The sequence below is a fragment of the Netta rufina genome (assembly GCF_964035555.1).
Source record: "Netta rufina genome assembly, chromosome: 3".
NCBI lineage: Eukaryota > Metazoa > Chordata > Aves > Anseriformes > Anatidae > Netta > Netta rufina.
In genome coordinates this window covers 44,185,877-44,211,995 of record NC_140125.1, presented here as the reverse complement: position 1 = coordinate 44,211,995, position 26,119 = coordinate 44,185,877, and the positions used below count along the sequence as shown (strand labels likewise).

Below are 26,119 nucleotides of genomic sequence, written 5' to 3'. Positions count from 1 at the left end.
TCAGCAGGGCTTATGCTATCGTGTGCCACCTGCTGCTGTACCGTGTGATGATGTGCTCTAAAAAAAACAAGAGGCAGGGAGGGCTTAGTTGTAACTGGGCAATTCGTGAATAATCCCAGAAATGCAAAGTGGCTTTTCAAACTTCAAGCTTCTCTTCTTGCAGCAGCAAGATGTACTCTGGAGTAAAATTCTAACGAGGATTTTCTTCCTCGTGTGTTCTGAAGCCCCTTGGTTCTGTTGCACTTTTCCCTCCATGCAGAGCATGCAAGCCAGCACTCATTATTTTTTGCTCTCAAATACTCAAGTTCTGACTTGCGTCTCAACTACTACAGCTGCTTTGAAGTCTGAAGATTGATTAAACAATTTGTTTGTATATGAACTCGAAGACTCTGCATTAAATTGCTGTTAAAATGTAATTTACAGGTAGACAGCCGTGGAAGTGTCTTGCACTTCAGTATGTTGTGTACTCCGATATACTAAAAAACACCAAGATGCCAGGCTGTGTAGGACTCCATGGGATTCTCCGGTGGGCCATTAGATGGCACTCGTTACACTTGAGGACTCCTTATTTCTCCTTTCCAGCCTGTACAGAGGAAGAGCAGGAAGTGTGAAATTAGCACCTTCTTGTTCCACCTATACCGGCACTCCAGGCTGAAGGTGGGTCAGGGCCCCAGGCTGCACCACAGCTGAGGTAGAGGAGGGGGAAAGGCAGGGTGAGGAAGGGAAGGGAGGTCTGCAGCCTGCTGGGAGCTGAGAAGCAAAGTGTACAGCTATGTGGCTTTCATCTGAGCGTTCAACTTCTATGTGAGAGGGACTTGGAAGATGAAAGAGGAGCTCCTTTTCAGCAGCTCAGTGAATAATGCAAAAGGCATCCTTCTGTGCTGCATGTACACCATGCCTCTTGCTGTGATTTTTTTTTTTTTTTTTTTGGTCAGAATTTGGCATCAATCCAGCTCTACAAGAGAGGCGGAACTGAGCTGTAAGGAGCCAGAGAGGGTCACAAAATAAAAAAGCTTACCTCCTGCTCCTTGGCTAAGCTTGGGAGCCAAACGGGTGTGACAGGCTCAGAACAGGGTAGGGTGTTGTAGGTGTGTAAAAGGAAGAAGGTCATGCCCTTAATCCCTCACTTCCCTTTTAGAATCTGCCAGCGCGTTTAAGACTAGATTAAGTTTCTAAGAAGGTGCAGCAGCTTGGCCTGAATATCTCGCCTTGTCTCTGTCCCAGCTATCCCCTATTGCTTGCGTCATTTCATCCACATTTTTTTTTGTCTTAGACCTGTCATTTCAAAAACTGTGAGGCAATGAGTGTTTGTGCTGGAAAGATGTGCAGAAGAAAAGGATCTTGGGCTGCTGGTCAAATCTCACCTGAACATAAACCAGCTGTGTGCCCAGGTGGCCAGGAAGGCCGATGGCATCCTGGCTTGTATCAGGAACGGTGTAGCCAGCGGGACCAGGGAGGTGATCATCCCCCTGTGCTCTGCTCTGGTGAGGCTGCACCTCGAGTGCTCTGTTCAGCTTTGGGCCCCTCACTACAAGAAGGACATCGAGGCCCTGGAGCGTGTCCAGAGAAGGGCTACGAAGCTGGCAAAAGGCCTGGAGCACAAGGCCTGTGAGGAGCGGCAGAGGGAACTGGGGGTGTTTAGTCTGGAGAATAAGAGGCTCAGGGCAGACCTCATTGCTCTCTGCAACTGCCTGAAAGGAAGGTGTGAGGAGCTGGGGGCCGGCCTCTTCTCACAGATAACTAGTGACAGGACTAGAGGGAATGGCCTCAAGTTGTGCCAGGGGAGGTTCAGGTTGAAGTAAGGAGACATTTCTTCTCAGAAAGAGCAGTCAGGCACTGAGACGGGTTGCCCAGGGAGGTGGTGGCGTCACGAACCCTCTGGGGGGTTTTAAGGAAAGGTTGGACGTGGTGCTTAGGGACACAGTTTAGTGGGTGACAATGGTAGTAGGGGGGTGGTTGGAGCAGATCATCTTGGAGACGTTTTCCAACTTTAATGATTCTACAGTTTTATTCAACCAACAGCCATTTTGGGGCTTTCTTCTTGATAGGGGCTTCCGCTCTGCCCCCAAGAGGGTTTTGAGGAGAACCGTGCCACGGCTGCCCCGCTCGGATGTGGCTCTGCCCACGGCTCCCTCTCACTGAGAAATCCAGGGCACAGTCCCAAACACGGGGGGCTCAGGCCCACCGCCCCGCTGGTCAGACAGACCCCCTCTGCAGACTGCAGTGGCGGCAGCAGGCTTCGAAGCCCAGCTGCCCGCGTCCTCCCCAGCCTCGCCATGGCCTTTGTTGCCTGCCCGTCTCCAGGCGACAGGCCCTGTGACCTCAGACAGGGCTGGGTATAAAAGCAGGCTGCGGCTGGGCACCGCTGCTAGTGCTGTTGGTCACTGCCGCTAGTGCTGCTGGTGATTGCCACTGGTGCTGTTGGTCACTGCCTCTAGTGCTGTTGGTCACTGCTACTAGTGCTGGTAGTCACTGCCGCTAGTGCTGTTGGTCTCTGCTGCTAGCGCTGGTGGTCACTGCTGGAGCTCTGCTCAGCGTGACAGCCATCCCAGTGTCGATTTGTGTTCATCAGGAGAGAGCAGGATGAAGTTCATCCTGGCTCTCCTCCTGGTCACGGCTCTGGCCGTGGCTGTGTTCCAGGCATGTGGCCTTGGCCTCTGCGGCCACCACTGCTGGGAAAGGGTCAGGGTCAGCCGGAGCCTAGGCGCCAAGCACCAGGTCTCCAACTGGCCCTGCAGCCTCGGCCTTTCCAGCTGCCCCAGCTGGATCCGGCTCAGGCTGAACTCCGTGGACCCTTCAGAGGGCCCAAAGCTACGTCCCGTCGGCACCGAGCGCCAGCCCTCCGACCTGCCCTACCCCCTGCTCCACTTCTGGGAACACCTTGCCCTGGGCGGGAGGGTCTGGCTGCTGTGCACTCACTGGGACACCATCTGCTTCCTTGGCGTGGGGCTGCTTGCCCACAGCCTCTGGAGAAGAGTAAAGAGACGCCTCAGACAGGTGAGTGCTGGAGACGCCGCGTGCAGGAAAGGGCCAGCCTGTGGCGAGCCCCCACGGCTGCCCGGAGCAGTCCTACGAGGCTGGAAGCTCCGGAGGAAGCCGAGCCCAGCAGGACAATTCGCCACCTCGTGAGCCCTCGTCCCTGCCCTTCACTGTGCCGCTTCTCTTGTTGCTTCCAGGGCACGGGCCGGCGGGCCTCAGCTTCCTTTTGGACAGACCGCCGGGGAAAGGACGCTCTGGATGATGGCGCCTTGCTCTGCCGGATGGAGGCCAACGCTGCCATCATGGTGAGGTGCCTGAAGCGCCTCTACCAGCTCCGCCTGCAACAGCTTGGGCTGCCACGTTGGAGGAAGAAGGCGCAAAACAAGCACGGGAGAAGAACAGCCCCCGTGCGTCCCCTCCGCAAATTCATCTAGAGCGTGCGTCCCCTGTACCGGTGACAGGAAAGGCAGCGCGGCGAGTGAGTGCTGCTGGCCATGGGTTTGGGGAGGCTGATGCTCCAGGAGAAGGGGGTAGAGGGGCTCGGGACCCGTGGCTGGGGGTTGCCCCATAGGAGGAGCCCATGACCCAGGGAAAGGGGCGCGTGGCCCGGCCACCACCCACGGCCCTGTAAGATGGCAGTGGCCAGGGAATGCCCATGACCTGCTGGGGTAGCCCTTGGGCTTAGGAGAGGGTAGGCATCGCACTGGGAAAAGGGGCAGGTGGAAGGAAGTGCCTGGCTAATAATTGTGGCACAGCATTTTCAGCCACCTGACAGTCAATTCCCTTCAGATTGACAGCGAGCCGGTGAGACAGGACACACCTCAGCCCTCCGAAGGCTCCCGCTGCACTGAAGGCATCTCCCCTGACAACTGGATGCCAACATCGCCCTGAACACCTCCTCCCTGCGTGGGCACCACCGACAATGCCAGCTGTCCCCTGCTGGGCTGCCCACGCCCAGCCAGAACAACAGCCAGCGGGGACTCGCCATTCATCTCATGAGGACCTCTGAGGAGAAGTCTCCTTTTCCATCCTCCCTGAGGTGCCGCTGGGACCGCTGGCATCCCAAAGGACGTGGCTCTGCTTTGTTGCTCCACAGAGGACAGCAGGAGCACGCGTGTGCAGCAGAGCTGGCTGGGAGACTCTGGAAAATTTCTGTTGGTAGCAGACCACTTCTCCCAGCTCAATAAAGATCATCCCTACACAACCTGTGTCCGTCCTTTTGGTACCAAGGGGCTTGGGGCAGCAACCACATGGGAGGCAGTGGGGCAAGTGAGGGCTGCTGTGTGTGGGGTGCAGAGAACACACCTGCAGAGGAACGAGGGAGCTGGGCTGGGAGAGAAGAGCTGTGAGGTGCCGCCCAGGCGCCCATGCCCCAGGAGGAGAGACCACATCCTGGCAGGGTGCCCGTGTCCCACTGAGGTTTCCTGGGGGTGCCCATGGCCCTGGGAGGTGGCAGTGGCTGGTGAGTGCCCAGGACCCCGAGAGTCATGGCCCTGGGGACTAATTCCAGACTAACTCCACTCCTACTTCACAACACTGTACATTTGGAGGCTCTGCATAAGGACCTGGAAAGTTTGGATCAATGGCAGAGGCCAAGGGGATGAGGTTCAACATGGCTAAGGGCCGGGTCCTCTGCTTTGGCCACAACAACCCCATGCAGCGCTACAGGCTTGGGACAGAGTGACTCGAAAGCTGAGCAGAGGAAAGGGATCAGGGAGGGTCGATGCTCATCTGAACATGAGCTGGCAGTGAGCCCAGGTAGCCAGAAAGACATCCAGCATGCCTGGCTTGTATCAGGAATGGTGTAGCCAGCAGGACCAGGGAGGTGATCGTCCCCCTGTGCTCTGCTCTGGTGAGGCCGCACCTCAAGTGCTGTGTTCAATTTTGGGCCCCTCGCTACAAGAAGGACATCGAGGCCCTGGAGCATGTCCAGAGAAGGGCTACGAAGCTGGCAAAAGGCCTGGAGCACAAGGCCTGTGAGGAGCGGCTGAGGGAACTAGGGTTGTTTAGTCTGGAGAAGAAGAGGCTCAGGGGAGACCTCATTGCTCTCCGCAACTGCCTGAAAGGAAGGTGTGAGGAGCTGGGGGCCTGCCTCTGTTGTCGACGGAAGGAAGACAGGGACACTCAATATGAGTCATCAGCAAGCTTCTTTTTATTGCCCGAATAGCCTAACTTTTATGGTGAACTTAACAGGGGTGGACTGTGTTTCACACAAGATTATTGGTCAAAAACACTCAGACAAGCAACTACAAGAAAACAAGCCCACCTGCAAGAAAACAACCCCCTTGTGATTAGCAGTCACATAGACCTTGTCCTTGAAGCCAGCTACTGGTAACAATATTTTTCTGAATTCCTCAATTGGGCGATGTGGGAACACTGTCATGGGAACTTCTCATAGTTGCCCTGGTAGCTTGGTTTGCTCAGCTATAGCAAGCCATGGGATTCTTGCTGTTTCAAAAATCCCTCAACAATTCCCCCCCCCCTTTTTTTTTTTTTGAGCAAACCATGCCCAATATAACATTTTTGCAAGTAACCCTTTAACCACATTTATCATAATACCACATGCAATGATGATTGACACCACAGCAAACAGAATCCTTAATCCCTCTTTGATTAATCCCAGTAACCATCTATGCATTGTTTCAAACAAATCAGTGAACCATTGATTGAAAGGGTTGATACCATATTGAATCTTTCTCATGTGGTGTTTCAGGAAAGTAATGGATTTGTGAATTGACTCATTATGATCAAAAAGGTTTAAACAGTACATTCCCTTAAAGTCCTCACACCCATTCCTTTGAGCCAAAAACAAGTAATCAATAGCAGCTTGATCCTGTAAAAGCACATGTTGCAGACTATTTTGATCTGGTAACATCTCCTCAAGTATCTCTGATGGCATAGGCTTGCTTCTCGGCCCAGCATACCAATTTTTCTAAGTTGTTACGTGTGGCCGCAGATGCCACTCCAGGCACTAAAATTGCCAATGCTGCTCTGGCTGCAACCCCACACAATTCAGCATTATCATTGCAATCCGGTGCGAGCAATGCCCATTTATGTCTGGTGATCTCACGCAACTGTAACAAGCTAGGAGCAAATACAATGAGTTTATCTAAGTAACATGGACATCTGATAGCATTTGCAGGGATACCTTGCCAGGCCCTATCCCCACAAATCAGAAAAATATCAGGAGGTAAGGCCAAAGCTGTACAATTGTTCCAAACACTGTAGTTGTTACCCCTTGTCTCCGTGCCATAAACCCCTAAACCCTGCTTAGCAGCGTCATTGTAATCACAGGTGTTATTTGTATTTCTATACCCGTATGGCCCTTTCCAGGTTCCTGTAACAGGATTCATCTGATAGCCACGGCTACATTCACATTTGTAGCCACCCTTCAGGTTGATACAGATTTGACTACAGATACCAGGGTTTTGGCATTCATCGATATCTCCACAGTTTCTCTTGTCTACAAACTCAAACCCAGCTCGACAGTCACATTCATTTATGATGCATTCCTTCAGGGGCTCATCACCCCAGTCCTTGCAGTCTCTCTGCTGGTTACACACTTTATTGATATCTATGCATTCTCCACTTCTGCACTTGAATTTGCCAGGTCCAGAGCACTGAATAACATTGTTACAGTTTGCTTCATCAGTGCCGTCCAGACAGTCTCTCACACCACTGCACTGCCTACTCCTATGGACACAGTTCCCATCTTCACATCTGAACTGGTCTGGCCTGCAGGTCCAAGAAGGGCAGTTAATTTCATCACTTCCATCCTTGCAATCAGGATCTCTGTCACAGTCTTTTCCACCATCCCATTTCCAGGACACTGGGATACACTGGGTTGACTGAGGACCACAGCTGATTTCATTTACCCGGCATGTTCTCATATGACACAGCTCAGCACTCTCATCAGACCCATCTTCACAGTCCGGATCCCCATCACACTGCCGTCTGTTTGGCACACACTGACCACTGTTGCACACAAAGTCAGATTCAGCACACGTCTTCTTCACACAAGCACTCTCATCACTGCCATCTGAGCAGTCTTCACATTTTGCTCTAGCACCATCGGCAGCAGTGCACAGGCCGGCGAGGGCGAGCAGCAGGCAGAGTGCCCCGCAGCGTGGCAGCGCCCACCGCCGCCCCGCACCGTCACCTGTGTCACTTATACTACTCCTATTACCCGTGCTGTTAGTGTCAGTGGCATCCTCCTGGTACCGTTTCTGTCTTTGTCGCCCCTTACTCTCCCCATTTTCTTTTTGCCACTGACCATTCACCACGAATGGATGAGACACATGATTACTAGTTAGGAAAGAGAGTGTAACATCTGCTATACGGCTGCAGGCAGTGCCGGCTGCAACCTTAGAAGCTGTTTGTGAAAGAGCCTGCCGGTGGTCATTTGGCGGTGTAATCTGTGTCTCTGCACTCCTGCCCCGCAATAGAGCTGTCGTCATTAGTAATCCGTAGAATGTGGCAACCCCACGGAATCTTATCCAGAAACATAGTTATAACACCGATCTAGGGACGAATAGTCTTTTTTGCAGTGCAAGATAAACCTCTTATGAAGAGAATGCCAGAGAGAAGCAGCACAGCTGCCGCTGCCTCCATGGTTACGTCAGACAGGCTGCAGGGTCCTGATGTCCGTCCCTCTGCTCTGTGCCGACTCGCCACACGGTGAGGGTCGGCTGCTGTTGTCCACTGACGCCTCTGGTCTCCTGTAGCAACTCGATCTCGGATGTCCCGCATCGCACCGCGATTACTTCAATTTCCCGCATTTTCCGTGGCTCCGTTTCCCGCGTCTCTCCGCAATTCCTTTTTCCGCATCTCTCCGTGATTCCCTTTTCTGCGTCCCTCTGCGATTCCTTTTTCCGTGTCTCTCCACGATTCCTTTTTGCAGTCTATACCCTACGTGCTCCGCTTTTCTAAAAAGCACTTGAGCAGATCATACGCCGCTTGTCTCTCCATACCTTTGTTTACGTCAGCACTGTTGCAGCCTTTGCAAGACCTTGGCGATGCGTGGCCGGCGGGACCCTCTATAGGTGCTCCCGGGTGCGGGGATTCAGCGTTTTCGTCCCTTTCACCTCCTGAGCTGTGTTGCAGGACCGGTTCCCATATTCCGTCGATCCATGGCTCGCAGGTTCAACCCCAGCAGGATCCCTGTTCGGGCACCATTTGTTGTCGACGGAAGGAAGACAGGGACACTCAATATGAGTCATCAGCAAGCTTCATTTTATTGCCTGAATAGCCTAACTTTTATAGTGAACTTAACAGGGGTGGACAGTGTTTCACACAAGATTATTGGTCAAAAGCACTCAGACAAGCAACTACAAGAAAACAAGCCCACCTGCAAGAAAACAACCCCCTTGTGATTAGCAGTCACGTAGACCTTGTCCTTGAAGCCAGCTACTGGTAACAATATTTTTCTGAATTCCTCAATTGGGCGATGTGGGAGCACTGTCATGGGAACTTCTCATAGTTGCCCTGGTAGCTTGGTTTGCTCAGCTATAGCAAGCCATGGGATCCTTGCTGTTTCAAAAATCCCTCAACAGGCCTCTTCTCACAGATAACTAGTGACAGGACTAGAGGGAATGGCCTCAAGTTGTGCCAGGGGAGGTTCAGGTTGAAGTGAGGAGACATTTCTGCTCAGAAAGAGCAGTCAGGCACTGGGACGGGTTGCCCAGGGAGGTGGTGGCATCACAAACCCTCTGGGAGGTTTTAAGGAAAGGTTGGACGTGGTGCTTAGGGACATGATTTAGTGGGTGACAGTGGTTTTATGGGGGTGGTTGGAACAGATCATCTTGGAGACATTTTCCAACTTTAATGATTCTACAATTTTATTCAACCAACAGCCATTTTGGGGCTTTCTTCTTGATAGGGGCTTCCGCTCTGCCCCCAAGAGGGTTTTGAGGAGAACCGTGCCACGGCTGCCCCGCTCGGATGTGGCTCTGCCCACGGCTCCCTCTCACTGAGAAATCCAGGGCACAGTCCCAAACACGGGGGGCTCAGGCCCACCGCCCCGCTGGTCAGACAGACCCCCTCTGCAGACTGCAGTGGCGGCAGCAGGCTTCGAAGCCCAGCTGCCCGCGTCCTCCCCAGCCTCGCCATGGCCTTTGTTGCCTGCCCGTCTCCAGGCGACAGGCCCTGTGACCTCAGACAGGGCTGGGTATAAAAGCAGGCTGCGGCTGGGCACCGCTGCTAGTGCTGTTGGTCACTGCCGCTAGTGCTGCTGGTGATTGCCACTGGTGCTGTTGGTCACTGCCTCTAGTGCTGTTGGTCACTGCTACTAGTGCTGGTAGTCACTGCCGCTAGTGCTGTTGGTCTCTGCTGCTAGCGCTGGTGGTCACTGCTGGAGCTCTGCTCAGCGTGACAGCCATCCCAGTGTCGATTTGTGTTCATCAGGAGAGAGCAGGATGAAGTTCATCCTGGCTCTCCTCCTGGTCACGGCTCTGGCCGTGGCTGTGTTCCAGGCATGTGGCCTTGGCCTCTGCGGCCACCACTGCTGGGAAAGGGTCAGGGTCAGCCGGAGCCTAGGCGCCAAGCACCAGGTCTCCAACTGGCCCTGCAGCCTCGGCCTTTCCAGCTGCCCCAGCTGGATCCGGCTCAGGCTGAACTCCGTGGACCCTTCAGAGGGCCCAAAGCTACGTCCCGTCGGCACCGAGCGCCAGCCCTCCGACCTGCCCTACCCCCTGCTCCACTTCTGGGAACACCTTGCCCTGGGCGGGAGGGTCTGGCTGCTGTGCACTCACTGGGACACCATCTGCTTCCTTGGCGTGGGGCTGCTTGCCCACAGCCTCTGGAGAAGAGTAAAGAGACGCCTCAGACAGGTGAGTGCTGGAGACGCCGCGTGCAGGAAAGGGCCAGCCTGTGGCGAGCCCCCACGGCTGCCCGGAGCAGTCCTACGAGGCTGGAAGCTCCGGAGGAAGCCGAGCCCAGCAGGACAATTCGCCACCTCGTGAGCCCTCGTCCCTGCCCTTCACTGTGCCGCTTCTCTTGTTGCTTCCAGGGCACGGGCCGGCGGGCCTCAGCTTCCTTTTGGACAGACCGCCGGGGAAAGGACGCTCTGGATGATGGTGCCTTGCTCTGCCGGATGGAGGCCAACGCTGCCATCATGGTGAGGTGCCTGAAGCGCCTCTACCAGCTCCGCCTGCAACAGCTTGGGCTGCCACGTCGGAGGAAGAAGGCGCAAAACAAGCACGGGAGAAGAACAGCCCCCGTGCGTCCCCTCCGCAAATTCATCTAGAGCGTGCGTCCCCTGTACCGGTGACAGGAAAGGCAGCGCGGCGAGTGAGTGCTGCTGGCCATGGGTTTGGGGAGGCTGATGCTCCAGGAGAAGGGGGTAGAGGGGCTCGGGACCCGTGGCTGGGGGTTGCCCCATAGGAGGAGCCCATGACCCAGGGAAAGGGGCGCGTGGCCCGGCCACCACCCACGGCCCTGTAAGATGGCAGTGGCCAGGGAATGCCCATGACCTGCTGGGGTAGCCCTTGGGCTTAGGACCTTCAGGCCCGTGAGAGGGTAGGCATCGCACTGGGAAAAGGGGCAGGTGGAAGGAAGTGCCTGGCTAATAATTGTGGCACAGCATTTTCAGCCACCTGACAGTCAATTCCCTTCAGATTGACAGCGAGCGGGTGAGGCAGGACACACCTCAGCCCTCCGAAGGCTCTCGCTGCGCTGAAGGCATCTCCCCTGACAACTGGATGCCAACATCGCCCTGAATACCTCCTCCCTGCGTGGGCACCACCGACAATGCCAGCTGTCCCCTGCTGGGCTGCCCACGCCCAGCCAGAACAACAGCCAGCGGGGACTCGCCATTCATCTCATGAGGACCTCTGAGGAGAAGTCTCCTTTTCCATCCTCCCTGAGGTGCCGCTGGCATCCCAAAGGACGTGGCTCTGCTCTGTTGCTCCACAGAGGACAGCAGGAGCACGCGTGTGCAGCAGAGCTGGCTGGGAGACTCTGGAAAATTTCTGTTGGTAGCAGACCACTTCTCCCAGCTCAATAAAGATCATCCCTACACAACCTGTGTGCGTCCTTTTGGTACCAAGGGGCTTGGGGCAGCAGCCACATGGGAGGCAGTGGGGCAAGTGAGGGCTGCTGTGTGTGGGGTGTAGAGGACACACCTGCAGAGGAACATTCGTTGTATCAGGAAGGGTGTAGCCAGCAGGACCAGGGAGGTGATCGTCCCTGTAGGGAGATGGTTGGATCTTATGATCTTGTAGGGCTTTTCCAGCCTTAATGATTCTGATTCAGAGTTTGCCCAGAGGTGTTGGAGTCTCCCTCCTTGAAGAAAAACCCTGACTGAGCTGCTGGGTCAGGGTGACTGCTCAGGAGTAGGGATCTGTACCAGATCTTCTCCAGGAGCCACTTCCCACCTTCACAGTCGTGATATTCTGTCTTACAACCCCATGAGCACTTTGGGATGGACGGAAATCACAGCTGAATGCAGTTAAGATCCATCTTGCCCTCACAGTGGAACAGCCTAGCAGTGCTCACACCATCTCCAGCCATCGGCTTTTTTCCAGCTGCTGCTTTTGTTTTGCTGCTTTTTTTCTCTGACTGCAAGGTTCAGCACAGGCAGCTCTCCTCACTGCCCCCACCCTGGCCACATCCAGGAGGGACAAAACTCCAGCCTGAGCATCAGAGACCTCAGGAGGAGCCGGGCACGTGGCATGACACGCAGGAAAAAAAGGTGAAAGGAAGCTGTGCCCTGCCAAGCCTGGCAAAGGAGTGGGCAGCTGCATCACTGCTCCTCACTGCCTGGCTGGAAAGGCAAATTTTTAATTGTTGCTTCTTCAGTGAGCCGTGGAGGGGGAGCCAGGATTATCGGTGCTTCAGATGACGTGAATTAAAGCTTAGATGTAACCAACTTGGAATGTACCTAGAAGAGACTTAGGAGGCAGGAAAAGCATCTGATGGCAGGAAGTGGGAGGGACTTCAGGCACCGCAAATCCCCAAAAGACTTTTCAAGCTATCTGGCAGCACTTCCCCGGCAATTTCACAGAGTTAAGAGGACACCACCCAAGAGGTTTTACTGCTAACATTTGTGCAGGCACTTGCTTCTTGAAATGCAGTTTTGTCAAAGCAGACGCATGTCCCAAGTAGTAAGTAATGGCGTTGGAGCTTTTTGCAAGGCATTTTGGATGCCAGCATTCTCCAGAAACAACGAGGACACCTGAGGTTGGAGGAAGATGCCTAAAATGACCTTAATCCAGACTTCCTCCTCATTCCTTTACATGCTCTAGAAATGTTGAATTTCCTCAGGGAATCAACAGAAGTCCCTCAGGACTCTGCTGTAGCTGAACTCTCCCCCACTAAAAGTAAGGCTTTGCACTGCTTGCAGTGCAGGCACTGAACCATTTGTAGGGTCATGGTCAGTCTGTGCCCACCCTGGAGCAGAAACCGAGAGAAATGGGCATTAACTTCTTCAGAAAGGGCAGAGGGAGCCGAAGTCTCTGCTGTTGGGCAAGCATCCCCAGCACTGGGTTGTTGTATGATGTGTCGATCCCAGCCCACGCTAGGACATGTGGGCACAGGCACTTGTTTCTGTGTTGAAGTGTTGCCATTTTCAGATTTGCAGCTAGATGCCATGCTTGTGGATCCTGCACCAGTTTCCAGTCTCCTGGAGTCGGTCCCTACCCAAGCTTCATGTGAAATGGCTCCTGGGTGTCCAACAGCAGGGACGTGGGGCTCGCAGCAGCAGCCGGAGGCAATGCTCCTGGCTAGGACGTGTCACAGGCTCTTCTCTAGGCATTTTTGTGTTCTCCTCGCTCAAGGGCTTAGCTACCACTTGACCTCCTGGAATCGCCCAGCAACCTCAAATATTTCCCTCAGCCAAGTATTTTATGATTCAATCCACTGCCCACATGAGGGTAGAGTGGAAACGCCTGCAGGTCAGCTGACAGTGCTTGGAACAACGCTTCGGGACTCAACGCCGCCTGGAAACCAGGGCTCTCCTTGGACAAAGACAAGGATCCAAAAGCGTGCAGGGCACCCCAGGCAAGTGCATGGGCAAAAATGGCACCAGGCACTCTGGGCAGGGCTGCTGTTCTCCATGCACTCTTGCCCAAGGATGCTGGAACAAACTTTCAAGCCTCCTGTTAGTGCTGGAGGTGCGACCACTGCCTCCTCTGCTCCCTGCTCCTTCATCCCCAGCCGCAGTGGATGTAAGGCTGCAGGTAACATCAAGGTGAAAGCAGCCTCACAAGGACCTAAAGAAGAGCTTGCAACAACAAAAGCCTCCCAGCCCAAACGCCCCCCCTGTGGCTGCTGCAAGCTCAAGCAGCAGCGCGGGCCCCCTCGTGCCGGTGGCAGCACTAGGGGGACCCCGCTGCTCGCTGTTGCTTCCCTCTAACTCGCTCCGAGGTTCCCGACGTGTTCCTGCATTCCTGCTACGTGCCCTACAGATAGCAGCTAATGCGGGCAGGTTTGCTGAGTCATAAGTGAAAATGATCACGCAAAAAAAAAAAAAAAAAAAAAAAAAAAAAAAAGAGGTTTTGTAGAAGCCTAATTTTTACTGTAAATACACTCCCTTGCAGATTATTTCATACAAAATTGTGGCTCTTAGCTACGTAAAGTTGCTTCCTACTCGTGCTATTTATAACAAAGCTTTAAAAAGAAAATAATATATATTCTCACAGTGCACACGAGGAAAAAAAAATAACGTAAGAAGTTTAGAAATTGTTACCTACGTCCCTTTAGAGTTCTACATAGAACAAAACTTAAGATCCAAAGAGAGTTAAGCTACTACTACACTTCTTGCTTGTGCTTTAAAATGTGACTGTGCAGAACATGTGCCCATTATTATATTGCGGCTGGGGAAGGGGAAGTAAAGGGAAAATAAATATGCCCACGCTGGCAGGTGAAACTTTTTGTGTTTTGTTGTTGGCACACCATCTTCGCTGAAAGGAGCAGTGTCAGCTGGGTTCTCATCTCAGAAAACAGATCCAGTTATTACACGTGGCCCTGTGTCTCTTTACGAAATGTTAGTGGTTTCCAGAACCACATTTTCCTTGGAGAAATGGTTACTCCTTGATGTCCGAAGATGCTGCCAAGTGCTCAAATAAAAACAGTTCTGAAATATCTTTCAGCTCCAGGAACTCAAGGCACTGCAGTCACCAACAGTTGAGATTGTGTTTGTCAGGTTTGGGGCTGGTTGTGTTTAGTTTGTTCTAAAACTAGTGGTTTTTGTTTGTTTGTTTTTTAATGAAAAACCTTCTCTAGATTGCAGCAGCAGTTAATCAGGGTCCAAAATTCTAGTTTTCTTACATTTTTAGTCTTATGTTTCACCATGTCATCTACATCTACTACAATGTAATCCTTATTACTTTTAAAACTTCATTATTTTTAAAGCTTGCTTACATGTACTAATGCAAGCAAGGTATATTTATAACACACAAGATTTATGCTAGCTTTGAGTTTTTTTTTCTTTAATTTTTTCTCACCTCATTTCATCTCACATTCCGAGATGAAATTTTGTTTCCCGTGTCCAACCAAATTTGAAGACAAAAATGGGTTTCCAGTTTGGGCTCTGCCCCAGAGCAGCCCACCCGTGTATTTTACAACCCTCAGCACCCACGTGAGAGCTGTGCCCTGCAAACCTTCAGCCACACAAAGATGCTGGCTTATAAGCTAAACTACCTGGTCACCTTTTCCAGCATTTATTGCCATGTTGTTCACAAGATAGTTATATTAATCCTTCCTGAAAAATGCACAAACTGTTACTAGTCCAAATATAACATTTCTGCTTGGTTACGTTCCATATTCCTCTCACCCACTCCACGTGCCTCTTATTTTGGGCTCAGGCATCAGTCTCTTCCTGTCCTACTTTACTATTTCTATTAAACTCTTCCTTCCTCCCTGTCATGCTAAGTAAGGACTTCAGTTTATCCCCAGTGGGTTGGTGATTTGTATCTCATGTGCTCCTTCCACTTTTTTACTTCCACTTCCATGGGGGGCGGGGGAGCTATGGGCTTTTTTTTTCCTTTCTTGTCTTTTTTTGGGAAATGGATAAATGTGCTTACATTCAGTCATCTTCAAAGCTATGGGGAAAAGCTCGATGGAATGGAGTAAGTGGTTGCAAAAGTCAACAGAGCAAATTCTCTGGAACGGGTTTTGTCTGGTAGGGCAGAGGACCTCGAACCCCATTCTCTCAGCTGCTGTCTGCTCCCACCTGACAGGTCTGATTGAGCAGGCACCTCGCAGAGCTCCTGCAGCGGTGTAATGGCACAAACAGGCTTCAGTGCATTTGCAGCAATCATTCGCATTGAAGTTTTACTTCACATTCACGAAAAAAAGGCTAAATTGTTATTTCATATGAAAGCCGATTGTCAGAGCCCCAAAGTTTCTGCAGATTCGTACCCACCTCCAAAAAATGCAGATGAGATCCAAATCCAAGCAAGTCCCATGAATGTCTTCAAAGTCTTTGCTGCTGAGTACTCATAAATTCCCACTACGCGTTTGCAAGTCCATGCAGCTATCTGCATGCCTACAGGCAAAGTACATGTGCTAGACTTCCGGATTTTTCAGATTTTGAGTTTGCTTTTGTCATTTAGCAATCTCCCCTCTTCTTCAAAGGATTCAGCAGGCACAAAAGCGGTACTTTCCAGGCTGATTATACTTATCAGCATGACTTAAAGATGTGGTCTTTCCACTCCTGACCTTAAGAGTGGCCAGCACAGCCAGATGTTTTACATACGATACTTGCCTCCCGTGCTCGGGCTGTCAGCTAGCTTCCTGTCAGATTCGCAAGTGGCTTTCTTTAGAGCAACAGCCAAAAGACTGACTTCATCGTTCCCTGGTGCGGCGTTGGACTTTGCAATGCAAACTGATCCCCCTGCACGCTGTGCGCAACAATGTGGTAATTAAAAATCGCGTCTGCACGGGATGGTTGTGAGTGCTATTAGACTCGTAACTTGTTCAACGTAAGAGAAAGATGGGGAAGAGAGTATTTCAAGAGAACCTAAGCTATGTCTCTGAAGCATGGAAAAGCCTCAATCCACGCTGGACCAGATGAGTGAGTGCTGCTGCACACAGGCTATGAGCCTAGCACACTGACAAAAACCACCACCTTAGAGCAGAGCTGAGCCCAGCAGGTATCGATTGGCGTCCCAAAAGGTGCACTACGGCTGGCAGATTCACCCAGAGATCCAGGCAGCTCTTCCTGGGCCTGCAAAGACAAACAAGGGCACATAGGAGTGCTTTATAGGAGCTGGAGCAATGGCACTCCACTCAGATGCTTCCTTGATTATCTGACAGCCCTTTGAGACTCAATGGAAAACCACAGGGAAGTGGTGTGGCATCCTGTATGGGCTGCCTTCTGCACACTACTGCTCTCTGGCCATCCTCAGAGGGCTCACTATTCACTAGGAGCCATTTAAAATTGAAGAGCTCCCATTAAACCTTACTAAAGCCTATCTGAAGGGGACTTTCAATTTGTACCTCTTGCACACATCAGAAAGTGGTGAAAACCAAGAACTGCCTCTCTGTAGGTCATTACTCCAGCCGGTCAAAACCTGATGCTGTTTTTGATGGAGAAAGTCCATCACATGAAAAATGATCGCCACACCCACATAATTAGGACAGTTCAAAAAGAAACAGACCCTCCTCTAGAGTAAAACCAGCTCTGATGTAAAGCACAAAAATCCACCTGCCCCCTTTCTCAGGGGCAGTTATAAATTAGTTACTACGGAGCAGTTTTTAAAAGTCACATAGATCACAAATAACCACATTGTTTTCAAGAACCTTTATACATCATCTTTTTTTTAATTAGATTAGCTTTACAAGCAACTTGAGAGCTCTTTCATAATGAACACTGCTTTTCAAATTACACAACTTTATAGGCAACCTGTAAATGAATCCTGAATTTCTTTGCCTGCTATAGATAAAGGTCTCATATTTTACAGCTGGCTAATATCATGAATAAAAATAGCATTATGAAGCTTTATCTTTAACCAGGACTAGACACATACAGATCATAAGACAGTTTAAAAAATATTTTTAAAACAAGGACCTGCTTGGTGATGCTCAAGACTGAATATTCAACCGACATGAAATGAACAGTTCCTAAAGGACATTGAAGAAATGGCTGACCTGATTTGTTGACCCTATTGCAATGACTTACATGGAGTGAAAAGTTAAGCACTTTTTAAACCTGTCTGGCAAGCACAAACCTACAGTGTGATTAGAATTTGATACGTTGTGTAACTGCAAAAGTTTGAATTACAGAGGGACTGAAAAGAGTTTAAAGGCTTATGCTGTACATTTCTAAATCAAAACCAACCAAACCTCCATTGAAGTAGTATCAAAGAAGATGAAGTAGAAGAGGTGGCTTTTTTGCTTGTCTCATTGATAGCCTAAATGCACGGCAGACAAGACAGTAACGAAGATTTGCACTCCTTGGCCAGGTTGGCAGAGGCACTTACAGTAAAGGAATCCTGTATTTTTTTTTTATTTTTTTCTTTTTTTTTTTCTCTCTCTCTGGGAAGAAATGAGGAAAGAGGAAGAGTACTGTAAAGGGCAAGAACTTATTAAAGAAAAGGAAAAGCAAAATCAAAACAAAACTGGGATTTCTGTTGGTTCTCCTAAATGATATACCATTACTGAATTTTTCCCCTTTCTGTCAGTTTGTTATTAAACAATTAGCTTTTTCATGTTTTACATGAACAATAGTAATCTTTTTAATAAAAAATTACTGAGCTTTCCATAGAAAAGGTCTCTAATTGAATACAAACTATACAGATGCTAAAATTGTCACAAGTTGTAATATATACAGAAATATTTCTGTACACTCACATTGTTTTGGCTAAGTAAGGAAATAAGGGACAGATAGAAAACTGCAGTGGGTAAGTTGATGAACCCCCAAACTCCTGTAAATATGAATGCTGTCTTTTATAGGTTTGCTTTTGTTTTCTGAAGCTTTTAAAGCTCAGGAAAAAGAAGAAAAAAAAACAGTGTCCAAAACATCTATTTCTTAAAATTAAGAGTATCAAAGTTTCTCACGTCATTTTTATTCTGTGATGTCCCCTTCTCCTTCAAAAGAATGAAAACAATGTAAAAGAAAGTAAAGGTTTTCTTACTAAATATATATCTCAGTATTGATCAAAGGCCAGCGCCTTTTAGGGGAAATCCTTCAGCACAGTGAAAATCTAAAGGTGTATTGCACAAGGAGCCTACAGTGATGCACTTCAGCTTCAGTGTGCCAACCATTTCCTTGATACTATATAATAGATCAAGGTGTCAACTTAAAGACTGCACGGGACACCAACATTTGGAAAGGAAATTTTTTAAAAAGCAAATTTTAGATATTCTATTAACTTATATACAAAGGAAAAGGGGATGGCAAGCATTCTTTAGAAAGGGGAGAAAGCTCAAAGTTTTCTGTCAAGTACATAAGGAGGTTCTGGGTACCTCTAATAGCCTAGGAAAGCCCTTGTATGTTCTTGTAACTTGATGGTATTTACCAGGTCCCCAAAGCCAATGACAGCAACCGATAGTGTCAAGTTCACTTAGTGCCAGTCACTTAAAAACAAAACAAAACCCAAAAACCCCAACCCAACAACAACAAAACAAAACCAAAAAAAACAGAGACTGAAACTTCCCCTCTGTGGAATCAACATACAAAACCACAAACTGAATGTTACTAATAGCAAGATACTGATTTGCTTCTGTTAATAATGTTCAAGAGGACATAGTCAAAAAACAATACAGCAGCAATTTTTAAAAGTTAAGATTAGTGTGAGATATGATATAAAACAATCAGGTTTTTAGCTGGTAATTAAAGTGCTCCTTTTCTGACTTAAGGTGTAAAGAAAATTAAAGTGATTATCAGTTACTGGCAACCCTTATATTAAATTAGGTCTTTCATGGCAGAGGAGAACAGTATGAACAGTTTTACAAAAATAGATTCATGTTATTTTGGAGAATACTGTAATTTTTTTTTCTTTTTTTCCCTGTTTTTCTTTTTTTTTCTTTTTTTTTTTCTTTAAGACTCAATTTTGATAAACTGTACCTGGTCATACAAAAATTACCCAAAATTCAAACTTTTACCATATAAAAAAAGGGAGAGATGAATTGGATTCAGCTGGATGACAGGTCTGGCAAAATATAAGGATGAACAAATTCTATGTAGGGCACTTGTTTATGTCCAGATGCATATGCTGTTTCATACTGATTGCTTATCTTCTTCACATAAGCAGTCACAGGCCTGGAGTCACAATCACATAGTACAATGCTTCAGCAGTCAAAAAATCTTCTATTTGATGCAACATTGAAACACTGTTTGCTTCTTTATTAAAATGTTGGTTTGTTGTTGATTTTCCTTTATCTTGTTATTCACATTCAAAAGTTAATAGATAGCATCAAGATATATCAGGGAGAATAGCAAGGGGAGTTGCTAAATCAAAGGCTTATAAAACGTCTTTCCCAACCGAGTCAGAAGGTTTATTAAGTTCAACCCTCACACCTTTTTCACCTGCAGAAACATGAAAAAGAAATCAGCATTATTTTTCAGCATTTATCAACGTACAGTCTACAGAATTGCTACACCACTTTCCAGATTAGTTCTACAAAATTATCTTCAAGGTTTATCTAGCACACATGATCTATCCAGATACAAATTTTTGTACATATGCTCTGTATGCTCATTGGCCTGTGATTACTCATCACCTCTGAAAATAGGCATTTATTTGGTTGCTCAAATAGAAAGCTGGATACGTCACATCTTATGTGCAGTTAGGAATTCACTATCTCAACCATTACAAAGGTGAACTTTAAGAACAGCCATGTGAGAATCTGAGGATTTGGTCGATTATTCTGGATCACCACATCCAGAGTTTCTGGGTATTTATCCTTTTAAAGAAACTCTGAGGGATTTTTAAATGGTAAAGGAGCATTTGACTTGCTGCTAAAGAAAAAATATACCTCTTCTGTCCATTTTTTCCTTAATAACTTCAGGTACACACAAAAAAGTTCAGCTATCAAAACATTAACAGACAATATTCCATATCCATGAAAAATTCATATGTACTATGCATGGCCTTGGTAAGACTGACACTAAGCCAGAAAATGAATAGCTTTCAATTTTATATTTTATAACTTTATCCTTTCCTATCAGTAGAAAATAAAAAGATTCTTGTACAACTCTTGCTACGGACACCGAGTAAAGAACACAATTTTAATTGCCAATGATACTGGAATCACAAAAATATGATAACAGGTATCAGTTACAGAGCAAACCAGTACCAAAACTTCTATTTCTTCCTTCCTTCCTGAAGTGCCTGCAGTGCAGGGGGACACTGGAGAGGGAGGGGAGCAGCAGATACCAGCTCACCCGAGCCATTTCTCTGTATTTCTCCAACAGTAGCAGCTGAAGCTACGTGGAGACGACCAAAACAGCTCCGGCCGTGCTCCAGCTGGCTCAAAAAGCTGCAGGGTCACACGCGGGTGACACGAAGCCTGACTTACAAACGCCAACACACTTCCCGTGGGGCCAGGTAGGCGTCACCCGGCATTCCCCATGGCCCGCAAAGTGCCACTGCCACCCCAAACACATGCAGGCCTAGGGGCCAGGGACTCGCTAACAAAGTGCTTCAGGCACCGAAAAGCCATGAACAGGAATCCAATTTGGAAGCGACCGGCCTAAAGTGTCCAAAATCATCATTTTCAGAACATTTGATGAAACTGTCGAGAAACTGGCCGTGTGTGCATGTGCACCTGCAGTACACCTGATTGTGGTTTATTTTTAAACTATCGCAGCAAATGCAAAATCATGATGCATTTACAAGTATGACAGAAGTCCCAGACCATTTCTACTTATAATGCTAATTTGAACAGGAAAATTAGATCAACTTCCTCTTGAGGGAGAAGCCAGAAAAGGAAAACAGATGCTAGATATGTGGAATTGGAAATAGAGGAAGTCACTCCATTCTTTGATTCCAGACTTTAATTTTAGGCTTTTGTTTTTCCAATGCAGAGATTCTAGTCAAGTTCAGTTGCATTCGCTTGTCAGATCACTGTATCCTACCACAAGTATTTACACGGCTGTCAGTTCTGCAGTGCCTCACAATCTCTGGTGTATTTGTTGTGTTCCACACCTACTAGAGAGACACGAGTAAGGAGAAGCTGTATCCCCCGTAAGAAAAGCCTGAGCAGCCTCAGGTCCCACAGGAAGTGTGTGCAGAACAAGGAGTTGACCTGGATTTCCCATGTCACGGGCTAGCAGCTTAACCACTGGATCACCTCCCCTGTAAAGCCTATATGAGTTAAGTCTTGCTTTTTCCTCCTGCTTTTTTTGCATAAGGGAGATGAGGTTGGAGTGCTATTATTCCAGGAAAAAAAGAAAAAAGAAAAAAAAAAAAAGAAGAGGAGATATTAATGAGAGATTACCTGTTAGATATTTTACTTTAGCTCGTGCTCTTTCATCTGCATCAAAATACCACACTGTTATTGCGTACCTAGGGAAGGGGATGAAAAAAGAACTCCTGAACTAGGAAGGAAAGCAGACATACTACTGTGAAGCACTTGACATACAATTCAGACTAAATGAGACAAGATTTCTGCAGTTCAACATATACAACAGATGAAAGCTTTCATAAAGCAAGCAATTTTTATTTTTTTTCCTACTCGTAGGCATTGTCTGACCAGTCATTGAAAAGGTGACACTGATGCTTTAAGTATACAGTGTTTTTTTTTTGTTTGTTTGTTTGTTTTTTTCTCTCCCCAGTGAGTTGTCATTATGGTTCTTGCTCAGGAACTGTAATACAGTCTCTGCCTTATGACCTCATCTCTTCGACTTTACGCAACTTTTGCTTTACCTCAGCTTTTACTTTACTTTGTCAAGTCCATCAGTGAGTCACACAAAGCTTTTCTGGACATTTGCCATAAGGGAAAATTAACTACCCCCATCTTACACAGCTCCTCTGGTTTTCCATGGTCCACAGAGGATTTAAATATGAAATGCCAGCTATTGAGAAAAGACTTTAAGGAGCTTTAGTAAATGGCATTTCACCCTCTGACTCTGCCCAGAGCATGCAAGGGGGAAGGCAGAGTGGGGCAGCCTTGGGAAAAGGCTCTGAGTGCTGACTGCAGTTTCAAATTACTTCTTGCAAAGGTACTTGTGTTATCTAACAGCCCCAGTTAATGTTCAGTGCTCTGAGCATCAAAACGTGTTGCAACATGTGCAACAGGAAGTTTGGATTAACGACTCCAATGATTTACCTATTAACACTATCTGGTAGCATTACTTAAAATGTCAGGCAGTGAATGCATTCACATTTAGCATCATCCTCTCCCCAAAACAGGGACAAAAGAGGTTTCAGGTTCCATCTGTGACTCAGACTGGAACGAATTCTTGCAATACTCCAAAGAAAGAGTTTTGTTTATCAATGGTCATTACCACCCCGCAGCCCTCTCCCAGTTCCCAAACTAAGTCACCTGTAGAGCAAAGAAAAGGGAGAGTGAACCTAACTATTGGCTAACAACTCCCTTCCTCCCAATGAAAACAAGCATAAAACTGAAGCACCTGGTCAATCTTTACAAAACACAGAACTGTGCTAACGACAATGGGAAGGGACCACAGTATAAAGCCATTACACAGCAACAACACAATCAATACCTTTTGGCTGTGGTTGGGGCCTGCTTAAGGCTGTGAATGGTGCCTTCCAGCTCTGTGAAGTACACTCTCAGGAATTTCTGAGGATTCATGTACCTCACCCTACCCATCCTGGCTGAGAGAATATTCTCTCCAAAATAAGTGATCAGACATTGGTACCAACTCAGCAGCACAGCTGAAGCCTATTCAACCATCAGGAAAACAAAACCAAACCAAACCCTTTGCCATAGTGTAACTGGAATTTGGGATGGAAAGACCTAGGATCAGGTTCATAATTCACAGTTTAATTCATTTCTTGTTAGGAATCCCTCACCTTTTGATAAAAGAAGCATCATGCAATGTATCTGAGTCTGTGAGTCCTACCTTGTAGCAAATGCTGGCTGTACTTCATGAGGGTTGCGGCGATCAGACCAGAAGAATAGCAGTCTATCAAATTTGGGTTCAATATCTGCAAATTGGGCTTTACCTTCTGGAAATATCCGGAGGATGCCTCCACTTACCTACAAGTTAAGTATTTAAAACCAGTGCGTTAAATATAATGAAATAGTATTTTCAAAGTACTGAATATCATATTTAAAAATACTTCAGATGCATTGAGCTGAACTAAAAGCCTTTATCTTTATACATGCTACAGAAATAATGATTCTGTGGCTCTTCTGTAAATGCACTTCATGTAGCAAGTTTTACATATTTTTCAGCAAGTAATTTCAAAATGTTTGCAAATATTAAACCTCCATTCATGTTGAAATAAAAGGCATGGTTTTAGATTGGTTGGATTTTAGTTGTATCACCTACTTGCAAAAAATAAACGAACAAAACTGAATGATATGATGGAGGTGGCTAAAAATATGGCCATACAGTACAGAAATGTATTTCACATCCGAGTATCACCTGTTCCCATTAATGGGATCAATTCATTTAACAGCAGCAGAAGCAATAGTTTCATGTCGTATTTCTATAACTAAGATGAGGAAAGACTAAGGAACTACAATTTAAAGCTGAGACCTGTATTACTCCAATTTAGATCCCTTACAGGCTTTGAAAAACAGTTGGAGCTACCTATACACACCTAGAAAGTATCATGAGATCAGGTTGTTTTTAAGTCGCATTAACTTCTTCTTACTGACGGTACTGATGTCATTAAATGAAAACGAGGTTTTGCAGGAAATCACATACCTTTGATCATAAATTAAATACCCAGCTAGTAAATTTTTAAAGTTATTGGGAAAATGCAGTCTGTTTTAATTCTAGAGTTTGAAATGCATCCAATTGTTCCAGGAGAGAAATTGTAATCCATGCATGTTAAGCTGTTCTGTCCAGCCAGTACACTTGTGAAGTGTACAGGGGAAGTACACGTCAAGATGCTGTCATAGCAAAGAAGGTTAATAATTTATTTCCTAATTGAAGGATGAAATTTAACATTTCAAAGAGCAGTCAGAAAGATTCAAGTGCACCCATTTCTCACTCAGCTTTCTGATCGGCAAGTTTTGCGTGAGCATGGACGTGGTCTCGTTGTCTCATCCAACTCTTGTAAGAAATCGATTGTACCCATAAGGAAAAAAAAGAAAACCTCCTAGCTGCAACTTACCTATATTTGGTGCCCCTGATTCACACAAAAACTGACTGCTCAAGTGCTCTTCCACTTTCTGTTTCTTAAGTATTATGACAGAAATATCACTTGTTTTATCTTTTTTTCTCCATATACAATGAGAATAAACTTCTGTACAGCTGACTGCATGGGAGTCACAGAATAAACAAAGCTATCTGTGCATTACGCTCTCATGCTATCAACACACCCAGTTAATTATATCCCTTCTTCAAATCTATCTAAACCACTGGATTGCAAGGATAATCCTTATTAAAAAGTTAGTCATCACATCTATGGAGAGTTTTAAACCGATGGCAGTAAATTCTTAGGCCACTCTTAACTGTTATAAATGCTCATCTATTCTACACCTCACACCCATAATAATATAAAGACTTATGCTGATTTGGATTATACTGATACCTTGAAAAAAAATGCCTCATCTATAGAGTGCCTCAATATCTGCTCAATCAACAAGGCAAAGGACATCCACAAATACCATAATGTACGAGCAGAACTAAGCACAGATGTTGGGAAGGACGTGAACAATAACCTACAGCAAAGATGCATTAGCAAGTAGATGTAAAAAAGTATAGAAAGAAGTTGCATACCTTGGCATCCCAGTCTTTATTAAGATAATATATACATGTAACACATCTTCCATCTCCGTTTGGGTTATCAACATGGCGCACATATCCTGTTCCATTGCCTGGATAACAAGCCACCATAGCCTAGAGTCAAGGAAGCAAAAGTGATAATTACTTTTCCTGTGTTGGTGGAAAAGTCTATAATTTATCTGCATTGGCTCCTACATAATCCATACATAAGCAACACAAAATTTAGATTAAAAATATTTTACCGCTATTTCTAATGAAGTTTTCTTTGTAGTTAAGAATAGCTTTTGAACATGAGCAGATGTCTACAACAAAGGCGTGAAACACATTGTGAGGAACACTGTTAAGGTACTGAAGGTGAGGCTGCCTCCATGCTGCTCAGACTTCCCTCCCTTGACTGAGATATAGGAGAAGAAAAACGTCTTGTTTATAATTTAGTAGCACACACTTCTTGTGGTAGAGGTACTAGTTCTCCAGACTCAAGTTCACAGCTATCCTCTTTTTTTTTTTTTTTCTTCATTTCCAATGTAAAGAGTTCCTCCTCAAAAACTGGTGCCAAACTTTATTGTAGGTGACTTGTTAGACAACACAATTAGCCCTTCTTACTCAATCACTCCAAGTGCGATCTTTGGCTTGCCTTTTGTCCTGTACATAGGAGGTCTTTGAACCTTTGTTGGAACAAGTCTACATGTACAACAAAAACATATTTTACAGTCAAGTGAGAAACTGAAAATAGACACTGAACAGTAATATCCAATAACCTTAGAACATCAAACCATTTTCAGTACAGTAGCATATTTAGCTTCCTATGCCGCAGTTATCCAAGCCAATTAAAAGACCCCGGTTTAGTTCATTAGGACTCAGACATGCAGATGTGTGTGTGCAACAAACTGGCCATCTTGCTCACTCGTGGTCTGATTCGCGTGATTAGCTGCCACTTCACGAACATGGCCAGTTGTGAACAGCACATCTGCACATCTTTATAAATTTCCTGGAAAAAGTAATCATTTCAGGCTTTTGAAAGAGATCAGAACAAACTTTTCCAAGCCAAGTTATTTCATGTATTATTATTCATGTTATTTCACTGCCACAATACCCAAATGTCTACAGAGACAATGCAACTTCTGCAAAAAGTCATAACATGAATTTCAGAGAAACGCAAAAAAAAAATAAAAAAAATTGGGTTTCTACCAACAATCCAATACACTACAAACCTCAACGAATGTCTGCTGCCAAAAGTAAGTTTTAGCACAATCATTACAGTACAAATTTGGCCTGGTTAACTTAGAATTTAAAGTCAGACCCCCAGATGTTCAAAATTCAGCCACACCACTC

At 46.8% G+C, this 26,119-nt stretch overlaps 1 protein-coding gene across 1 annotated transcript in view; it reads right to left on the bottom strand.

Moving 5' to 3' along the window:
- Nucleotides 1-17,386: 17,386 nt before the first annotated feature.
- EGLN1 (egl-9 family hypoxia inducible factor 1) overlaps nucleotides 17,387-26,119 on the bottom strand; it is a 33,501-nt gene continuing 24,768 nt past the window's right edge. The window contains exons 2-5 of the mRNA XM_084284789.1: nucleotides 24,782-24,901; nucleotides 22,949-23,085; nucleotides 21,361-21,428; nucleotides 17,387-19,447 (exon numbers count right to left, since the gene is read on the bottom strand). Coding sequence (XP_084140915.1) covers nucleotides 19,383-19,447; nucleotides 21,361-21,428; nucleotides 22,949-23,085; nucleotides 24,782-24,901 — 390 coding nt within the window. The 3' untranslated portion in view covers nucleotides 17,387-19,382. The remainder of the gene's footprint in view (nucleotides 19,448-21,360; nucleotides 21,429-22,948; nucleotides 23,086-24,781; nucleotides 24,902-26,119) is intronic.